We start from the raw sequence: 18,380 nt of genomic DNA, 5'->3' as shown, positions 1-18,380 counted from the left end.
CGTTCTGGGGAACATCACTGCTTCACCCTGAAGCCCACTGGGGCGTCCGCGGTGTGGACGTGGACGGCTGTGTCATTTTGGCCAGCTCCCTTTGGGTTCTTCTTAAGATTTATTTATCTGTTTGAAAGGCAGAGTGATGGGGGGAGGGGGCGCACAGAGGGGGTCTTCCATCCCTGGTTCACGCCCCAGGTGGTGCCTGGGCTCCTCTTCAGGAAACCGGAGGAATACAGAGGCTCCCTGCAGCCCGCGTCCTCGAGCCTCCGGGGAAGGGGACATTGCTGGGTCTCTTGTGTGTGACTCCTGTATTAGGGTCTGTCCCTGTTCCCCTGCTGCCCCTGGTCGGTCCCTATGGGGGCACTTGTGACTGTCCATCCCCCAGCCCCTGCTCCCTATGGGCTGTCATGGGGACTGTGCCCCCGCCTGTAGCCCACAGGGAGGGGGTGGTGGGGGCTTCCAAGATGGAGGAGCCATGAAAGAAAGCACAGCAGGGGTGTGGGGGGTGGCCCTTCCTGGGGCCTGGGGTCCTCCCTGGAGTGCTGGCTCTCCCGCCCTTGGCCGTGAGGACATTCACCCTGTCCTGTTTGAGCACCCAGAGTGAACTGAACTCCCCGCCCCCTCCCAGCCTCCGCAGCCACCATAGCACCGCGCATCCTCCCTGCTTCCTGTTGTGTCAGTGCTAGGCTGGTCGGAGCTGCTCTGTGCAGACCCCAGGGCCCTGGGGCTGGGGGAGGTGGAGGCCGTCCTGTGCTAGGGGAGCCCCAGCAGCTGCCCCGGCTCCCGGCTCAGCTTCCGTTATCTGATTCCCTCCGGTGCCTCGTGCAGCTTTCCCACATCGCCCCGGAAGTTTATGGCTTCCTCTCTCTGTCTTTCTCTCTGTCTCCTTCCCTCTCTCTCTCTCTCTCTGTCACCGGCCCGTGTGTGGGAAGCACAACTTTTAAGCACGAGGGCGAGGACAAGTGCTCCGTGCCCACCCCAGGGGCAGCTGGGGCCTTAGTCTAGAAGCTTCCAGCAGAAGTTAGCAGGTCCCTGGGATGGGCTCCATTCCCAGCCTCTTGCCTCGAAGCTTTGATTGCTTGGAGCCCAGCCCTTGTGCTGGGCAGGCAGGGGCCTGTCCTCCGAGCTTTCCCAGGGGTGCGCGGAGCTGTGGGGAGTGGGCTGGGAAGGTGCAGGGCTAATGACGGGCCGGAGGGGGGGCTCTCTCGGTCCTACCTGGGAAGGAGGGGAAGTTCTGGCGCACTCCAGACCTCCCCCGCGCCTTGCTCTGGGGGCCATGGGAAGTCTGCAGGCGGGGGCTCCTCTGTGGACAGAGTCGGGGTGGGGTGGACAGTCAGCACCAGGGAGCTCATCCCTGCTGGGGCTGGCTCCAGCCGCCCAGGGGCCGGGGGCATCGATCAGTCTGACCCCGGCTTCCTGCGGGGGCCTCGGCTGCGCCTGCCCTGCCCTGGGCCCCAGGCTGGTGCCAGTCTGTGAGGGCAAAGTTAATGATCGGCTGCAGGAGTTGCCTCACCCCCTGCCGCCGGCCCCGGGGCTCGGCTCACGGCCTCCCGTCCGCCTCTCTGATCCGGAGGTGCTTTGATTTGGGTTCAGCAGGGGATCATGGGCGAAGGCGCCCCCAGATTTCTCATCACTCTTGGAGCTGGAGCCTGGGGGTCCGTCCATGGTGTGCCAACCTCCGCATGCCTGCACTTGGAGCCCCGGCCTCGGGCTGGGCTTGGGCCGATGCCAGTGGAGTCGCCGATACTGACCCGTCCCGGGCTGCTCTCTGCTCCAGCTGCTGGCTCGTCACAGCTCCCCAGGCCTGGGCTCCCCGGGGCCTGCTAGTGCCCTGCCCTCACCTGCAGGTGCGGGGCACTGAGTGACGTGTGCAACGCGGGTGACGCGGGCATTGGATGGAAGGCATTTGTCCTTGTGGCTGTCCCCTGAGGAATGTGCCAGGACCTCCTCCCTCCCCCAGATCCCCATCTCTTATCTTATCTCCAGTGCCTGTCTCCACCACCCAGAGATCAGCTTTGCCTGGGCCCAGAGGCCTCCTGGGGGCGGGGACCTGGGCGTCCTTCATCCATCTGGGTCTCTGCAGAGGCAGGTGGTCATTGTGTGACTGTGGGGCCGCCACTTTGGTGCAAATATCCTGTGGTTTCCCAGAGTTCAGCTCAAAAGAGCCATGGAAGCGGGGCCTGTCCTCCTGGGGGCGGGGCCTGTCCTCCCTGGGGGCGGGGCCCTAGGCCAGCTGCCTCCTGGCTGGCCCCTGTGAGGGGTGGTGTCTCTAGGACAATTCAGGGGTCTTTTGTGCTCCATGAGCTGAGGCCAGGACTGCCCTTGCCAGGGGGTCAGCCGTGGCCCTGAGACCCACGTCCCAGCGGGCAGTGGCCGGGGGAGTGGAGGCAGAGTCGCTGTTTGTGGCTGGGGACTGAGTACAGCAGAGCCCGCAGGGAAGGAGCGTGGAGGGAGGAGCCTCCTGGGGACAGGTGGGTGTCATCCCCTGTTGGCAGGGCCCACCTGCTCCCGGCCCTTTGGGGAGAGGCAGGCGGAGCCATGGCCCCCCGCGGCCGGTCGCAGACCACGTGCTGTGCTTAGGGAGTCCCATCTCTGTCGCAGCCTTGCAGGAGCCCTGCAGAGCTGGGCCAGGGCTACACCCCTTGGCCAGAGCCAGGCCCCACAAGCAGACACGGACACCCATGGCTAGTGTGAACGCCATGTTGGTTCCTGGCCTCAGTGGCTGGTGCCAGGTCCCTGGAGCCTGGGCGGCGGGGCTGGGGGTGGGGGGAGCTCAGATTCCCCAGCGCATCCTTGGAGTTCTGGAAACAGACAGACCCGGGTGCAAGGCCTCCAGCGGCCGGGACAAGTTCTGGGTGAGAAGGGGGGGCATCCGTCACTCTCATCTCCCAAGGCATGCGCAGGACTGAGCTGTGAGGGCGGGGCGGGCCCTCTGAGCCATGCACATCATTTATTAGATGAATATTATTTATTTATTAGAGAATAAATAAAATAGCCTGTTCTGCTGCAGACCACCCTTCCCCGAGCCCCAGCAGGGGGTCCCAGCGCTCAAGGGTGTCGGGGTGGCCCCGGCCAGCATCCCTGGCACTCCGGGAGTGTGTGAAGGCCACAGCAGCAGCCTGTGCGTGCACACGAGGGCCGACCTCTGTCCTGCCCTTGGCTCACTCAGCAGAGCCCCGGGGGCCCCCGGTGTTGGGGAGCGAGGCCGGCTGTGTGTGTGGAGGCAGAGGCTAGGGCAGGTGGTCTGCGAAGCAGGGGGCCCCTCTCCTGAGTCAGGTGCCAGCTCCAGCCCTAACCAGGTGACAGGGCCCCCGCCTGGTTCATGCGCGTGTGTGGATCTGTGGGACTGGGGCTGGAGCCGGCTGGGGTGTGTGGAGCGGAACGGCGCGGGGGGTGGGGTGCAGCGATGAATTCGGACCCACAGGAGGACTCAGTATGGCTCTGGCTGCTGCTCTCAGATCCCAGCCACATGGGGGTGGGGGGAAGGGCAGCAAGATGGGCCTTCTAGAAGCTTCTGATCCAGTGCACACCCAGCTCTTAGATGAGGCACCCAGGACCAGGTGTGTCCAGGCCTGGTGGGGGCGGAGACGGCTCAGCACCGGCTTCCTGGCCTGCAGGTGTCTGTGATGTGCCTCTGGGAGGGGGGGCGGAAGTGCTGGTGTTCAGTGTGGGGGCGGGGCGGCCGTCAGTGCCACCCCACAAGCTCGCCTGCACCTGCTTCCTGCTCACTTGGGAAGAGCAAGGCCTCTTGGCAGAGTCCCCAGCTGCCCCCTTGCCGTTCCTCAGGGCTCCTGTTGGCCTGGACCCCTGGTGCCATCTCCGGAGATGCTGGGACCGTGCCTGGGAGTCCACATCTCCACTCATTCATTCATTCTCAGTGCCTTCTGGGGAGGCCATGACCACCAAGACCCCGCCTAACCCTAACCCTAACCACCACCTCCCCGAGCTCTGCCCCCAGCCAGGGGACCTGGAAGGAGACCACAAGTGTGTGCCTCAGTTTCTCCTTCCGGCTAAGCAGGGGGCTCCTCTGCCTGCCGCCAGCTCTGGGATGGGACGCTGGTCCCCTGAGGGTGTTGGTGAGGTGGGCAGATGCACTGAGCCTGACCTGCTCCTCACTGCTGGGGGGAGGAGCTGTGGGCTTTGAGGGGCCCCGGACACCTGAGCGCTGGTCGTTCAACTTTGCACATCTAGGGCCCGCCCCGCACACGCACTCAGGGGCTGAGGGGGCCTTAGCCCCTGTCAGGGTGGGGCTGAGCCCCTGTCAGGATGGGGTTGGTAGAATTAGGGACAAGGCTTAGGCCACTCATGGGTTTGGAGTGGGTGCTGCCAGGGACCTGGGGGGACACACTGGGCCTGGGTCCTCTGTCCCCTCTGCTGCTGCCGCTGTACATAGCTGGCCCTCGGGTCCCGGGACAGGTTGGACTCCTGGCCCTGCCTGGCTGTGGTTTGAATGCCGCCCCCACCCCAGCTCTTTCAGGGTGAGAGCCATGGAGCTCTCAAATTGAGAAGGTTCCTACAGATGCCAGGCCCCTTGGTGGTCAGTGGTGAGGCCTGCAGGAGCAGGCGGGGGCTAAGAGGGGTCACCAGGATGAGGGCCCCCACCCCGTGCCACTGAAGGGAGGGGCGCACAGGCCAGATGCGGGCAGCAGCGCCCCCGATGGCCCTGGGCCCGTGCTGGGGCCGGGTGGGTCCGGTGCGTACACACGGGGGAAGCGTGCGTGCTGGTTGGTTCTGGGTCGTGGCGATTTCCTGTACGTTCTGTAAAATCCAGTCTTCTAAGGGACACGACTCAGTGGGCTTGGTGCGTTGGCAGTCGATGGGTCAGGGTTCTCCCACAGCACAACAAGAGGATGTGTGTGCACGCCCCCTCGAGGGCCCGCCCACAGGGCGCGTGCCGCCTCTCCTCCTTTCCATGACGGAGGTTTGGCTTTTGCTTTTGTTTTTCTCAAGGTTTATTTGGGTTATTTGCAAGGCAGAGGAACAGAGAAGAGAGATTGTCCATCCTCTGGTTCACTCCCCAAATGGCCCCAACAGCCAGCAGCCTGAGCTCCATCTGGGTCTCCCGTGTGGGTGGCGGGGGCCCGAGCACCTGGGCCGTCCGCTGCTTTGCTGGGTGCATCAGCAGGGAGCCGGATCAGAAGCGGAGCAGCGGGGACGTCAGCAGGTGCTAGATACGGGGCAGCAGCTCAACCCCGCCGGGCCGACGCAGCCCTTCCCCGTCCCCGGCCAGGAAGCGGAGTTTGTGAGTGAGGCACAGTGTGGAACAAGGCGCTGTGGTAGGAGTTACAAATCTCACACCTTGGTTATTTCTGAGATACTCAGGGTCTCTGCTCCACAGTGACCGCTGGTAACTCAAGCCTCAGAAGGCACAGGTGTGGGGGGAGAGAGAGAAACAGACAGACAGACGCCTTACACCTGCCTCAGAAGTTGGCAGGGTAGACGGGCAGAGGCACATGCGTGGCTCCGTCCCCGGGGTCGAGGGCTGGAGGAGCCACGGCCTGTGCGAGAGGGAAGGCAGGAAAAAGCTGGCGCCCCACTCTGAAGGGAGAGAGAGTGTTGTCTGTCCACCCTACCTGGCCGGCAGGTGCACAGCCGAGCCCTGTTTAGTTCCTTGAAGTCGTGCGTGGCGAGATGGGCTGAGTGAGGCCCCAGGATTTTCTTGGCGGGTTTGGTGATGCGTAGAGAGCCTGGCACCACGACCCAGCCCCACCCCCAGGCTGAGCAGATAGGGGGGCATCCCTTCCAGCTGCTGCGTGGGGGAGGGGCGGGGGTCCTCCCTGCACCTGTTCACGTCAAGTATCGCAGGTGCCATGGCACGTGAGGTGAGAACATCTAGATTTTGTCCTCTCCCGCGGATGGGACCAGGCCCACCCAAAAACACTTGCACCAGGATGATGTCGGGCTCCGCGTCCAGGCCCCTTGTAGCCCACTCGGTGACGCCACGCAGCTGTCACCACCACTTCCGGAACCTGTCGCCGTCCTGCAGGAGCCCCGTGCCCGCCGGCAGCCCCTGGCCCAGCCCTGCCTGGGCTCTGTGAACTGGTCTGTCCTGGTCACACACTGTGGCCTCCGTGCCGGCGGCTTTCCCGGGCCTGGTGTCTCGGGACCCACGGGCCACTGCGCCATCCCTGTTCTGTGCGTCCACTGGTCAGGTGCCGGACTCCGGGGCTGCATCTGTCCTTTGGCTGTTGTGAGTGGTGCTGCTGTGGCCAGGGGCGGCCAGGGCCTTGTGTGGCTGTCCCTGGAGGGGCCCAGCCTGGCTTGGTGGGAGGTTGTGCTGGGCCAGCTGGGCCTGTTAGTATCAGAGCTGGGCCTGGGGCAGGTTCTGCCAGCTCTGAGGAATATGCTGAGTCAGTGCTGAGTCAGCGCAGGGTGGGGGTGGGGAGTAGCTGGTCCACCTGCCGCCGCCCCTTTCCAGTTCCCTTAGCAGAACCCCTCAGAAAGGGGAAGTGAGGGGATAGGTGTGGGGGCGGGGATGGCGCTGGTCCCAGAGTGAGAGGAAGAGGAAGTGAGTTTGGAGACCCCACCCCTGCAGGGGACTGGGGTCCAGGAGGGACTTTCCTTTCTTACAGGGTGGTCCTCAGCGCCGGAACGGCCAGGCCTGGGAGGGGGCGGTGGGAGTGTGGGGAGTGCGGGGTCCCCAGCTGGGGCTGGGGTGGGCAGCTCACCTTACAGGCACAGAAAAGGCAAACTTGGGTCTGGAGCAAGCTGCCATTGTTTAAGCTGTTGCATGGCCCGTAAGCCCAGCCCCAGCCGCGGCTACGCTGCCCACCCGGCACCACTGCCCCGGCTCGCCCCATCACCCGCAGCGGCCGCTCCTCGGGGGTGCAGCCCCGGAGCCCACTTGGCACCGCACGCGGGCTCAGGAAGGTGCCCGGGCCAGCCCCTCCCCCCACCCTCTCCAGGCTCTTGGCCCTGGGAGAAATTAGCATGTGAATGCGGCTCCTTCCCGGAGGAGCCTCGGCTGGGGCGGGGGCGGGGGCGTGGGAGCAAGGGGGCCTCCCACCCGCCTGGGCCTCCAGGGTCCGACGAGCCCCGGCCGCGGCGAGTGGGAGAGGCCCAGCACCCCCGAGGCTGGAGGTCACTGCCCAGCCCCGCGGTAGGTCGGCCCCGGCTGCGAGGGCAGAGGGGACCCCCGGGCTCCCCCGCTTAGCTGTCCTCCGTCGCCGCGTGCGGAGGGACCTGGGGTCTCCCGATGTTGGCCTGAGTTCAGAAGGCACAGGTCAGGGCCGCGGCGGACTCAGGCCACCGGGGTAGCCTGGGGACGGGCGCTTTGCAGACCCCTGCCCAGCCTGGCCTCCTGCCTCTGGTGCTGCGCTCCGTGGTGGGGGAGGGGTGAGTGCATTTACTTCCCGGTCCTTCCTAGGGCGCTGGCTCCCAGGTCCGGCTGGCCCGGCTGTACCCTGGAAGGGGACCCTGTCCTTGGGGTGGCTTGGCCACAGTTGCAGAGTGGGGAAGGAGCCCGGTGTAGGCCCAGCTGTTCTGATTTGCAGCCTCCTGCCTCCTGTACCTGCCCCTCCGGCCGGCCAGGCTGCCCAGCCTCGGCACCCCTGCTTCCCTGCCTGGGCCCCCCCCCAAGCCGCCGTGGCCTTGCGTGGCCTCGCCTGCTGCCACTCGGGGAAACCAAGCAGAGGACACGGCAGCGCGGCGGGCCAGGGAGGGAGCAGTGGCTGCTCTGGGGTGGGAGGAGCCGGCTGCAAGCTAACGGCATCCATTTGCCTGTTCGCAGCTTCTCACCTGGCTGGGGGAGGTGGCAGGCAGGATCGGTGTGAGCTCGCTCCCCCATGCAGGTCAGCTGTCCCCGAGAGCCCAGCAGAGAATGTTCTGGGCCAGGGAGGTTGTGCCTGGGTAGAAACTGGGGAACCGGGCAGGGGCTCCACCTGCTTTCCCGAGGTTCGGTTCCTGCTCAGGGTCACACAGTGTGCCAGGGTGCAGCCGGAGTCCCCAGGTAGGATTCCGGACCTCAGGATTCTGTCTTGTCTTTCCCAGTGCTCTGAGGAGCCTGGGCTGGGACAGTGAGGGGCGGTCAGGGTCTGCGGAGCTGGCCTGGCTGGGACTGGTAGGACTTGGGCATGGGCGATGGGTTTGGGGGAGGAGGGGCCTCTGGGCTTCTCACTGGACAGCTGCAGGTGCCATGTGCCATGTACCTGCCCAGGAGACGGTCTGATGGGGGCAGGGCTAACTCAGGGGCGTGTTCAGTTCCGGGTGCCTCTCAGGACAGTGGCCACAGATAGCTGACAGCCAGCAGAGGCCTTGAGACACTTCTGTCCAGCCACGCCGGACCCCAGCCTGACCCTGCAGGAGGAGGCGGGGCCCCAGAGGCAGAGGAGGGGCCAAGAGGGGACTCCCGGAAAGGCAAGGCTGGGGGGGCAGCGGTGACCCCTGGACTGCAGCTCTGTCTGCTCAGAGCCTCCAGTAGAGAAGCTGGCGAACCTGCTGTGGCGTGGGCAGGTGGCATCTGCTGGTGTCGGCGCCCCTGGGCTCGGATGCCAGGATCTGCCCCGAGGGGTGCTGGGCAGCTGTCCACGCGTCCCGCTTTTCCCTGGAGAGGGTCTGGGGAATCGGCCCTCGAGGGGAGCGGGGTGGGGGTGGCCTGGGGAGCCATGAGAGGGACCCTGCAGCTTCCAGGACTCCCCCTCCCCCGCAGAGCAGGAGATTCTCCCTAGCTGGGGCTGGGGCAGGGCCAGGACCTGGGAGAGAAACCGGGGCTGTCCCAGCTCGGGCAGCTGGGGGCCGGTGCTGCAGGTGTGGCCATTCCCGGGGCCAGGGGCTGGTGAGTCCTCCCCTCCCCCTTCCAGGGCTGCTGTACAGAATCCTCCCTCCAGAGGGGCGTGGCCAGGCTCCAGCTCCCGCCGGAGCCGGCCGGAGGCCTCAGGCGGCCTGCACACATCTGCACGGGGCCAGGGTGCTGGCTCTCTCTGCTCAGCTTCTGGCAGAGGAGAGAAGGGGGTGTCCTGCTGCACCCTGCAGCCCCTGGTCCGCTCCCACGTTCAAGACCCACCCCCCAGCTCTGGTGTGTGTCAGCGGAGCGGGCGGGGGCGGGGGTGGGGGTGGGGAATGGGGGGAGGGGAGGCCAGCCCCGCCCCCTGAGAGGACATCCCACCCACCCACGGGGAGGAACTTGGCAGAGGCTTGCCGGAACGGAGGGGTCTCTCAGCCACTTTGGACGGGGCGGGGGCTGGGAGGTTCCTGGGAGTGGGGCTCCCTGGGGGAGGGAGGAGGCAGGGGGCACATTTCCTGCTCCTGCCTCTGCAGTGGCCCCGGGGGCGGCGGAAGTACGAGCGGAGGGCTCTGTGCGGCCTCTGCGGAAGTGAGTAACCCACCCTGCAGGTCGGAGTCGGTGTGTGAGCTGCGGAGCGGGAGCGAAAGGCCCTCCCTGGGAGGGAGGGGGCAGCGGCGGGGGCTTGCTCCAGGTTTGCCTCCCCCAACTGGGGGGTGGGGGTGGGCGGGAACTGTCGGCCTCCTGTGGCCCCCACAGCAGCCTAGAGCTCGCTTTGCTGGTCTGGCCGGGGCAGAGGCTGGGAAAGGAGACCCCTGCCCCCTCCCTGGCCTTAGGGTGTCCCGGGTCCCTGAGCCAATGAGAAGAGGAGACCGGGTGGGGCCTGTCCCTCCCAGGTAAAGGGCAGGGCTCGGGGACTCAGATGCAGCTGTGCCCTGTGGCCCTGTGGCGGGGAACACGCTGTGCGCGGGAACGTGACCCCCGTCCTGGAAGCGGACGAACGAGCAGCAGCTGTGCTTACAAAGCCCGGGCCGGGCCGAGCGGTCGTGCGGGCTCCAGTTTCCTCTGGGAGGACGTCCCCGCGCCTCACCAGGCACGGACGGAGGTGGCCCCCTGCCCCACGGCAGGAGGAGGTGTGGGGCGGCGCGGGTTGCCCAGGGGGACCGCGTGTGCTGGACATGGGGGGGTCCCTGGTCCCTGCCTGCCCAGTGTGTAAATCCAGTCATTCATATTCAACGTTTCCATCTTTAGATGGGAACAGGAAGTCCCTCCTGCAGCGCATGGGGGGTGTGGCGCTGGGGCAGGTGGAGGGGGGAGCAGATGGGGAGCCCATCCACCCCCCACCCCGCCTGGCCGCTGCTCAACGGCCCCTTGTTCTCACTTGGGAGGCGCAGCCAGGGAGACCAGCTGGCCACAGCCTTGCCCTGGCCTCGCTGCGCAGCCGTGGGACCCAGGGCGGCTGTGTTGGTAGGAGGTGGGGAATGCAGAGAGAATTCGATTCAATTCAAGCGCTCCTTAGACCAAGCTGTGCCTCTGAGTGGGGCTCTACAGAGGGGTTCCTTGTTGGTGCCTCCAGAGACCATATGTGTGTGTGTGGGTGTGTGTGCATGTGCGCGTGTTCCTGTGCACTGCCTTAGGACGTGTACTGTCATCAGCTTCTAAGACACAGAAGCCCTGGGCCCCTTTATCAGCCCGTGGTCCTTGTGAGGAAGGGACCGCTGCGGAGCCCCCAGGAAGACTGGGCTTAATGAGGTAGGGTCCCCAGTTCTCGTGCGTGGTCCCTGGCTCTTGTGCGTGGTCCCCAGTTCTCGTGCGTGGTTCCTGGGCCTCATACATGGTCTCTGGGCCTCGTGCGTGGTCCCCAGTTCTCGTGCGTGGTGCCTGGGTTTTGGATCTGGGTCTCGGGCCTCGTGCGTGGTCCCCAGCTCTCGTGCTTTGTCCCAGGGTTCTGTGCGTGTGCGTGTGGACTCCGTTCTGTTTCACACCCGTCTCCAGCCTGTGCCATCGTCCTTTGGTTTATGACTTGGTAGCGGATGCTCAGTGAACCTTTGTCGAATGATCCGTGCTGTGGTCCCGGTCCACGAGGACCCTGGGATCCTTTGCTGCCGCGGCTGCTTGTGGCCACGCCTTCGGGGTCTCGCTCAGAGCAGTGCCTTCTCCAGGGTGCGCCTGCTTCTGCCCCGTGTCTGGTTTCCAGCCTGCCTTCTCTCCCTCACCCACGGTTCTTGAGCCGGGGAACATCAGCTTCTCCCTCCACCCACTCCATCATACCAGAAGCAGGAGTCATTTTTGAAGCCCCCGTGGATTTTCAGTTCAATCTGGAGTGGCTTCCTGGAGGTGGGGTTTTCAGATGAAGATGGAAATTTTAAAAGCTGTTATTTATTTGAAAGGCATCAAGACAGAGAGATCTTCATCTCCGTTCACTCCCCAAATGGATACAACAGTCAGGCCTGGCCAGGCTGGAGCCTGGAACTCTCTCTGGGTCTCCCACTTGGGTGGCAGGGACCCAGGTACTTGGCCATCGTCTGCTGCCTCCCAGGGTGCACTGGCAGGAAGCTGGCATCAAGGGTGAACCCCACTCCCGCAGGAGATGCAGACTGGACGCTGCGGTGCCGGCCCTGGGCTGTGGATGGGTCTGGAGGCTTCAGCAGGGGCCCTGGGGCTGCTGTGCCTCTGGGTTGGGGAGTGGGCCCTGGTGCACTGGGGCTTGCTTGCATCAGCAGTGCATCTTGGGGGAGCTGCAGGCAGCTCCGAGAGGCCCCCGCGCCAGCACAGCCCTTATGGGAGTGAAAACGCTGGGCAGAGCCCTGTAGCCTGTCCCACAGTGGGGCGGGGTCTCCTGCTCCCCGCGGCAGAGCAGCCAGGGAGGGGCTCGGCTCCAGGGAGGGGCTTGGCTCTGAGGCCTCAGCAGTGAGCTCTGTGCCTGTGTCTGGCACCTCCTGGGTCCTGGCTGCCACTCAGCCTTCCCACAGTGCCCGCGCCCGGCTGGCATTGTCGCCGGCCTGGGTTCACATCCTGACTGCCCTGAGTGACAAAGCAGCTGATAGGGTCAGAGCTGTGGCACAGCCTGTGACGCGGGAGGCCCACATGCTGTTCCCAGGGCTGGTTCGAGTCCCGGCTGCTCCCTTCCCATCCAGCCCCCTGCTGATGAGCCTGGGAAAGCAGTGGAGGATGCCCGAGTGCCAGGGCCCCTGCACCCGCATGGGAGACCCAGAGAAAGCTCCTGGCTCCTGGCGCCGGCTCTGGTCTGGCCCAGTCCCAGACTTTGTGGCCATTTGGCGGAGTGAAAGAACGGATGGCAGATTTCTTTCTCTCTGTCTCTCCCTCTCGCTCTGTAATTCTGCCTTTGAAATAAATAAATTCAATCTCAAAACGTCTAGCACCCGGCACGTGGGGCGCCCGGGAAAGGTGGGCTTGTGACGCGCGGCACACGCCTCCTTTTGTTCGCTCGTTCATTCGGCAGGACCGGCACTGTGCCAGCCACAGCTGTGCACGCCACAGTGTGCGGGTGAGCGGGATGGATGAGGTGTCTGGCTTCCGCGGGGGAGGCCTGCTCACAGGAAGTGTGGGTGAGAGAGCTTCAGGGGGCCGGGCAGGACTCCCCCAGGGCTTCCCAGGCCCCGGGGACCCCGCAGGCAGCCAGGGAAGTGGTGGGGGGGCAGGAGTTGACTCCGTCCCTGGTGTTACCTGCAGTGAGGCTCACGCACCTGTGCAAACAGGCTGCAGAGAGCACCAGGTATTTGGAGGGGGAGGGGTCCCCATCCAGCCATGGGCTGCAGGTGTGCGGAGGGGAGGGGCAGCCCTGCACCAGGCAGGGGTGATGTTCCCACGGCCTGCAGTGCAGGTGGTCCAGGGCTTGGATTCCGGAATCTGGAGTGGACAGCGGCCAGCGGGCCCCCTCCTTGTGCACTGTCCCACCGGGGGACCACCCTGGGGTGGGGGTGGGCGGAAAGAAGGCGGGCATCCCAGGCTGGAGATGCCCACTGGTTTCTTGAGACTGGCAGGTGGGACGAGGGAGTGCCCGGTGACTGGGAGCCCCCACTCCCTGCATATGCCTCGGAGGTGCAGGCACCGTGCGGGGTGGAGACGGTGGCCTCATCCTGCCAGGCTTTGAGAGCTGAGCAGGGCTGGGCTGGGGTGAGATAAAGGGCATGGCACGGACTTGGCTCCTGGCAGCCCGATCCAGGTGGTGCAGGCCCAGCTGCGTGGGTGCCACCTGCTGCACCCTGGAGCTGGGAGTCCAGTCCCATAGGGGTGCAGGGGTGCTGCCCCCATGCGCGGTCTCTGCCTGTGGCTGGCGAGGCAGGTGCTCGGCACGAGCAGGATTGTGTGGCATCGCTGGGATGTGGGTGTGGGGCAGGCGCACGGAGCCCCGGGTACTGCTTTGCAAGCCGGCCCTCCGTGAGCCCAGCCAGCCAGGGGCGGCCCGCAGCTCTGAGGCAGAGCAGACGCCATCCCGCCCCTAAGCCCCACCGAGCCTCCTGCCGCCTCCAGGGCCGGCTCCCAGCCAGGGTGATCCCACAGCCCCCGACGCAGCAAGTGGCAATCCCATGCGGTCATCCTTGGCAGGCCCCGGCTGCGGAAATCCTCTCAAGTGCTGGCGCTGGCCAGGGCTGCATGGGTTACAGTCCCTCTCCTCCCCACTTCAGACAGCAGCCCCGCGGGCCTGGCGGGGGAGGGGAGCAGCTGCCCCCAACCCGTGGGGGCCAGGGCTGTCCCTGCAGGGAGCAGCAGGTGGCAGGAGAGAGGGAAACGTGACCCCTGCAGGGACCCCCCAGAAACAGCCTTGCTGGGAGATGACGGCCATTCAGCCAGCTGGGGCACCAAGGGCACCCCTGGTTTCTGTCCACTCCCCCTCCCATACCACTCAGACTTGATGGGTCCATGGTGCTTTTTCTTACCAGGGTCTGACCCCTCTCTGGTTCTAGAACATTCTCTTCACCCCAGAGGGAGAACCCATGCTCATTAAGCCGTCACCGCCCCGCCCCCGATCCCCCAGGCCCTGGCACTCGGCGAGCCTCGCTCTGTCTCTGGGAATTTCACGTCAAGGGACTGGGCCATCGGCGCCCAACCCTCCCTCGCTGCCCTGCGCGCTGTAGGGGCGAGGCCATGCTCCTTCCTGTGGCTGGGTGTTGCAGGTGTATTTGGGGCTGGGAGGCCCTGAGGGAGACACAGCCAGGCCCAGGAGCTCACATTGCCGTGGGGGCGTCCTTCCCGGGTGGGTGGCCAGGCCATGGACGTCACAGACTCAGTTCAGCGAAGGTCCCGCGTTGGCCTGGCTGCCCCCAGCTGCGATGCAGGTGGCCTGAGTCTCCCCTCTGTGGCTGGGATTTTGCGCTGTCCCCTGGGGCAGTTCAATGAGCCACGTGCGGCTGGTTAAATGGAAATTGATGAAAAGTGAAACCAAGGCCTCCCCGTCTCGGCGGGCCTGGCTCGGTGTCCAGGGCTCCCGGTCGCGTGGACACCTGCCCTCACCCGGGAGTGCTGATTGGAGTCCCCGCTGCTCTGCTTCCGACGCCGCTTCCTGCCGAAGCAGCTGCGAAGGCAGAGACGGCCCAGGGGCTTGGCCGCCTGCCACCTGCGCGGGACCCGGATGCAGCTCCGGGCTCCCGGCTCCGTCCTGGCCCAGCCCCAGCCTTCGTGGCCGTGTGGGGAGTGGAAGGTTCTCTCTGTCTCTGTCACTCTCAGTAAATAAATTCGTCTTTGAAAGTGGGAGCCGGCAGACGGCGCAGCAGTTGCACAGCTGAACACGGACGTGCGCGCGGCCCTGAGGCCCTGCGGGATTCTCCTGGGAGAATTCCTTCCCTGGCTCTGGGTGAGATGAGTTGTCGGGGAATCCGCAGCCGGTCTCAGCGCTCACCACCGAGGGGCCCTTCCCACTAGGGGCGCTTGATTGCCCACGAGTGGAGCGACGCCCAGCAGCCTGGACGGGGAGAGGAATTCTGTGGGCCCAGTGGGCGCACCCTGGGGCGTTCTGCCAAGGGGCCGAGCTGGCACTCTGAGAGCCAGGTGCATCCATGGGTGGGTCCTGGTGCCCGGTGCCGAGCGAGGACGGGGCGGGGCTTGCTGGGGTGGGGGAGGGGCCCGGAGCTCAGCTGCCCTAGGGGTGGGTCGCTCTGAACCGGAGGCTTCATTGGTGAATTTTATTTAAAAAAAAAAAAAGAAGAAAAAATACAATAAAACCTAGAGCCGCGGTACGGGATCACGCAGGTGCAGGACGCGTTCTTAGTCTCAGAGGAGGCGGCGGATTCCCGCCACGGTGCGGGACGGTCGGGGGACAGCCGTGCCCCCCCCAACCCCGGGCTGCGTGGGAGGGAGCTGTGGGGGTGGGGTGGGCGGCTGGGGGAGATTTTCTGTCACGCGGGGAGCCCGTCCCCGCCCCCCCCCGCCTCCCACCATGCCGCAGGTTCCGTGGGTAGAGGCGCTGCGTTCCCGGCGGCTCTGTGGCTCAGCGGCAGGGCCCCAGGTCTGCCTGTCTGGTGCTGCCGCGTCCTCGTGTCCTCGTGTCCCTTCCTTACCGCTCGTACCGGTCAGAGGAAAGTGGGGAGAGAAACGCCTGCCCTGTGGGGCTGCTCCTCTCCCACAGCCCTGCCGCCTTGGCCACACAGGGCTGCTGGGGCTCCGGCCACCTGGGGCTCCAGGGACTTGACCTGGGGTTAAGCCCAGAGGTGGAGGAGCCACTCCAGGCCCCACCTCTGCTGCTCCAGGGGTCCGTGCAGGGAGGAGGCGTTGAGAGCATCATGGGGGGGGTCCCTGGAGTCTCAGCGCGGGCCAGGATGAAAGACCCTGGAGGCTGCATTCCCAGAGGCCCCCAGCAGGGGTGGGCGAGGCCTGGAGCAGAGGGGACCCCAGTGTCTGCCTCTGGGCTGGGGGTTGGCGCCTTGGCCCCGTGACAGCCGTGTGTCTGGGCTGCAGCCGGGCCCTGGCAGGAACCAGTGCTCCCCTGGGGTGCTGACACCAGTGGTCCCCCAGGCTCTAACGGCGGTGTGGGGACTTCCGGGGCAGCCAGCGCGGGGGGGCTGGGAGTAGAGGGGAAGACGCTTGCCCTGTGACCCGCAGGCGGAAGAAGCTTCAGTTATTTTGGGAAGTTCCGCCCTGTCCACCCAGAGGCAGACCTGGGGCCTGCCTGTGGGTGAGAGCCACAGGGGCAGCGCCTGGTGGATGCCCGGGTCACAGGAACTCGGCTCGCCTCCCCTGGGACCAGTGGGCGGGCACAGGTGCCGGGCTCCCCGTGCTCTGTGCGGGAGGCAGAGGCTGTGCCCGCCCTGTGTCCTGGGCCGCGGAACCACGAGGGGCTCCTCTGAGCACAGACAGGCAAAGGCCAGCAGAATGCACAGCCAGGCGTCCAGGTTCTGCCCCCCCACCCCCACCCCCCGGCCCAGGGAAGGGCCCAGGGCAGCCCCGGTGGTGGAGAGCTTGGGGGAGTGGCCTGTTAGCGGTCACCTGTCACCTTGGTCAGAGCTGCGTGGTCGTGGTCCTGCTCGGCAGACCTCGCCACCCCAACCTCCGCTCTCTCTCTCCCCCTCCAGCCACCGAGGCGGCTCCCGGCTGCACTGGCGACATGGCCGACACCCCCAGAGATGCCGGGTTCAAGCAGGCGCCCGCACCGCGGAGCGAGAAGGCCCCCGTGGACTTCGGCTACGTGGGCATCGACTCCATCCTGGAGCAGATGCGCAGAAAGGCCATGAGGCAGGGCTTCGAGTTCAACATCATGGTTGTCGGTGAGTCCCGGGCCCAGCCCCGCCCCTGCCGTGGGGCTCAGTCTTCCCTTCTGTAAGATGGGGCAGCAGCCAGCAGGAGGGGGGGTCGCGGCGACGCTGTGGAGGGCCTTGTGGGGCCGGGCGTCACGGGGAAGCCGGGAGCGGTGGCCTTGGGGTGCGGTGCCGGCTCCGCGCCTTCCTCCACCCACAGACTGTGCTGTGGGGGGAGGCACCCGTCTGGGGGTCTGCAGACCTGCAGGACCCCAGCCTTGTCCCAGTGCGGTGTGGCGTGCTTGCTTATTGGTTTCCTGACCCTGACCTCAGAGGGCGGGGCTGGGCCCGGCAGAGTCCCAGCAGCAGGGGCGGGACGATGATGTGAAGGTGACAGTGATGACGATGACGGAATAGCAACGCGGGGTGAACTTCACAGTGACCCAGCTGGCACTGCCCATCCAGGGCGTCCCAGCCAGGACCCTGGACTCGGCCGCTGGCCTGAGCATGGCCAGGACACACACCAGGTGGGCGGGGGCGGGGCCGAGTGCCCGGTCCTCCGAGAGCCCACTCTGGCCTTGAGAGGGATTCGCAGAGTGGGGACCGTGGGGTTGTGTGTTGTATACGCACACATGTTATGCAGACACGCACTGCCCACACACGTTATGGTGCACATGTGTGTGGACACGTATGTTATGCAGCCATGTGCGTTGTGTGTACACACGTGTGTTGTGTACTCACACATGCTATGTGGACATGCATGTGAGCACAGCCCGGGCAGTCCTGTGCAGGGGGAAACCTGGGGCTCCCGATCCAGGGTGTGCATGTGTGTGCGCGAGACGGAGTTGGGTGTGTGTGAGGTGGGAAACGTATGAGTTGTGAGATCTGTGCAGTGCATGTGTGAGGTGTGTGTGTGTTGTGTGTGTTGTGTGTGAGGCGTGTGTATGTGAGGCGTGTGCGGGTGGGTTGTGATATGGGAGGTGTGAGGTGTGTGTTGCGTAGAAGGCATGTGTATGGGGCGTGTGCATATGGGAGTTGTGAGTTGTGTGTGTGAGTTGGTGTGTATGTGAGGTGTGTGTATGAGGTGTGTGCGTTGTGAGGTGTGTGTGTGTGTATTGTGTGAGGAGTGGGCGGGTGGGGTGTGTGTGTGTGTGTGTGTGTGACCTCTGCCCCCCAGGGCGGCGGCGTGGCCCTGGCCCGGCACTGAGCACCGCGTGGGGCTGCAGAGTCTGTGCCTGAGCGGCCTGGTGCTCCACCCGCTGCCCGGCACAGACAGGGCGGGTCCCGCCTCGCCGGGGGAGACCGAGGCACGGGGAGGCTGGAGGACTCGCCCAGAGCCACAGCTGGGCCGTGAGGGGCCCAGCACCCAGTGTCCCACGTCAGGAGACCCCTTCCGGGACAGCACCCGGGGCGCAGGGCGCTCTGACTACCACCTGGCCCGCAGTGCCCGGCAGTCACCCCTCAGGACAGGACCTGGCCGAGTCTGGCGGGGGCTGCAGTAGGCTGCTGTGGCCCAGGCCTGGCTGCATGGCACCCCCAGCCCAGAACCCACACCCCCCACACACACCCATGCCCCCCACCTTGCACCCATGCCCTCAACCCTGTACCCATATACCCACCCACCACCCATGCACCCACCCAGCAACCCACACCCCCCACCTGGCACCCACACCCCTGACCCCACACCCAGGTACCCAACCCAATACCCATGCACCCATCCAACACCCATGTCCCCGACCCCATACTCATGCCCACAGCCCAGCACCCACTCCCCTGACTGCGCTGACGCCCCTAAACTTGTACCCCAACCCCTCCAGGGCAGAGTGGCTTGGGCAAGTCCACCTTAATCAACACGCTCTTCAAGTCCAAGATCAGCCGGAAGTCGGTGCAGCCGGCCGTGGAGGAGCGCATCCCCAAGACGGTGGAGATCAAGTCCATCACTCACGGTCGGTGCCGCGGTGGCCGGGGGCAGGCCA

General features: G+C 65.7%; 1 protein-coding gene across 12 annotated transcripts in view; it reads left to right on the top strand.

The window, feature by feature from the left end:
• Nucleotides 1–18,380, top strand: part of SEPTIN9 (septin 9) — a 131,228-nt gene that overhangs the window by 105,790 nt on the left and 7,058 nt on the right. For 9 of the 12 annotated variants that reach the window (XM_070059972.2, XM_070059973.2, XM_070059971.2 and 6 more), the window contains 2 exons: nucleotides 16,243–16,434; nucleotides 18,222–18,350. In XM_070059972.2, the coding sequence (XP_069916073.2) occupies nucleotides 16,243–16,434; nucleotides 18,222–18,350 (321 nt within the window). Of the gene's footprint in view, nucleotides 1–8,871; nucleotides 9,008–9,268; nucleotides 9,408–16,242; nucleotides 16,435–18,221; nucleotides 18,351–18,380 lie in introns of those variants that run through there. The other 3 variants (XM_070059976.2, XM_089317858.1, XM_089317854.1) reach the window with 3 other exon arrangements.

Source organism: Oryctolagus cuniculus, chromosome 17 (genome assembly GCF_051225735.1).
Source record: "Oryctolagus cuniculus isolate XC-2025 breed Fujian yellow rabbit chromosome 17, ASM5122573v1, whole genome shotgun sequence".
In the NCBI taxonomy this organism is placed as follows: Eukaryota; Metazoa; Chordata; class Mammalia; order Lagomorpha; family Leporidae; genus Oryctolagus; species Oryctolagus cuniculus.
Note: the sequence above shows the minus strand (reverse complement) of the source record. Positions and strands in the feature narration are given on the sequence as shown.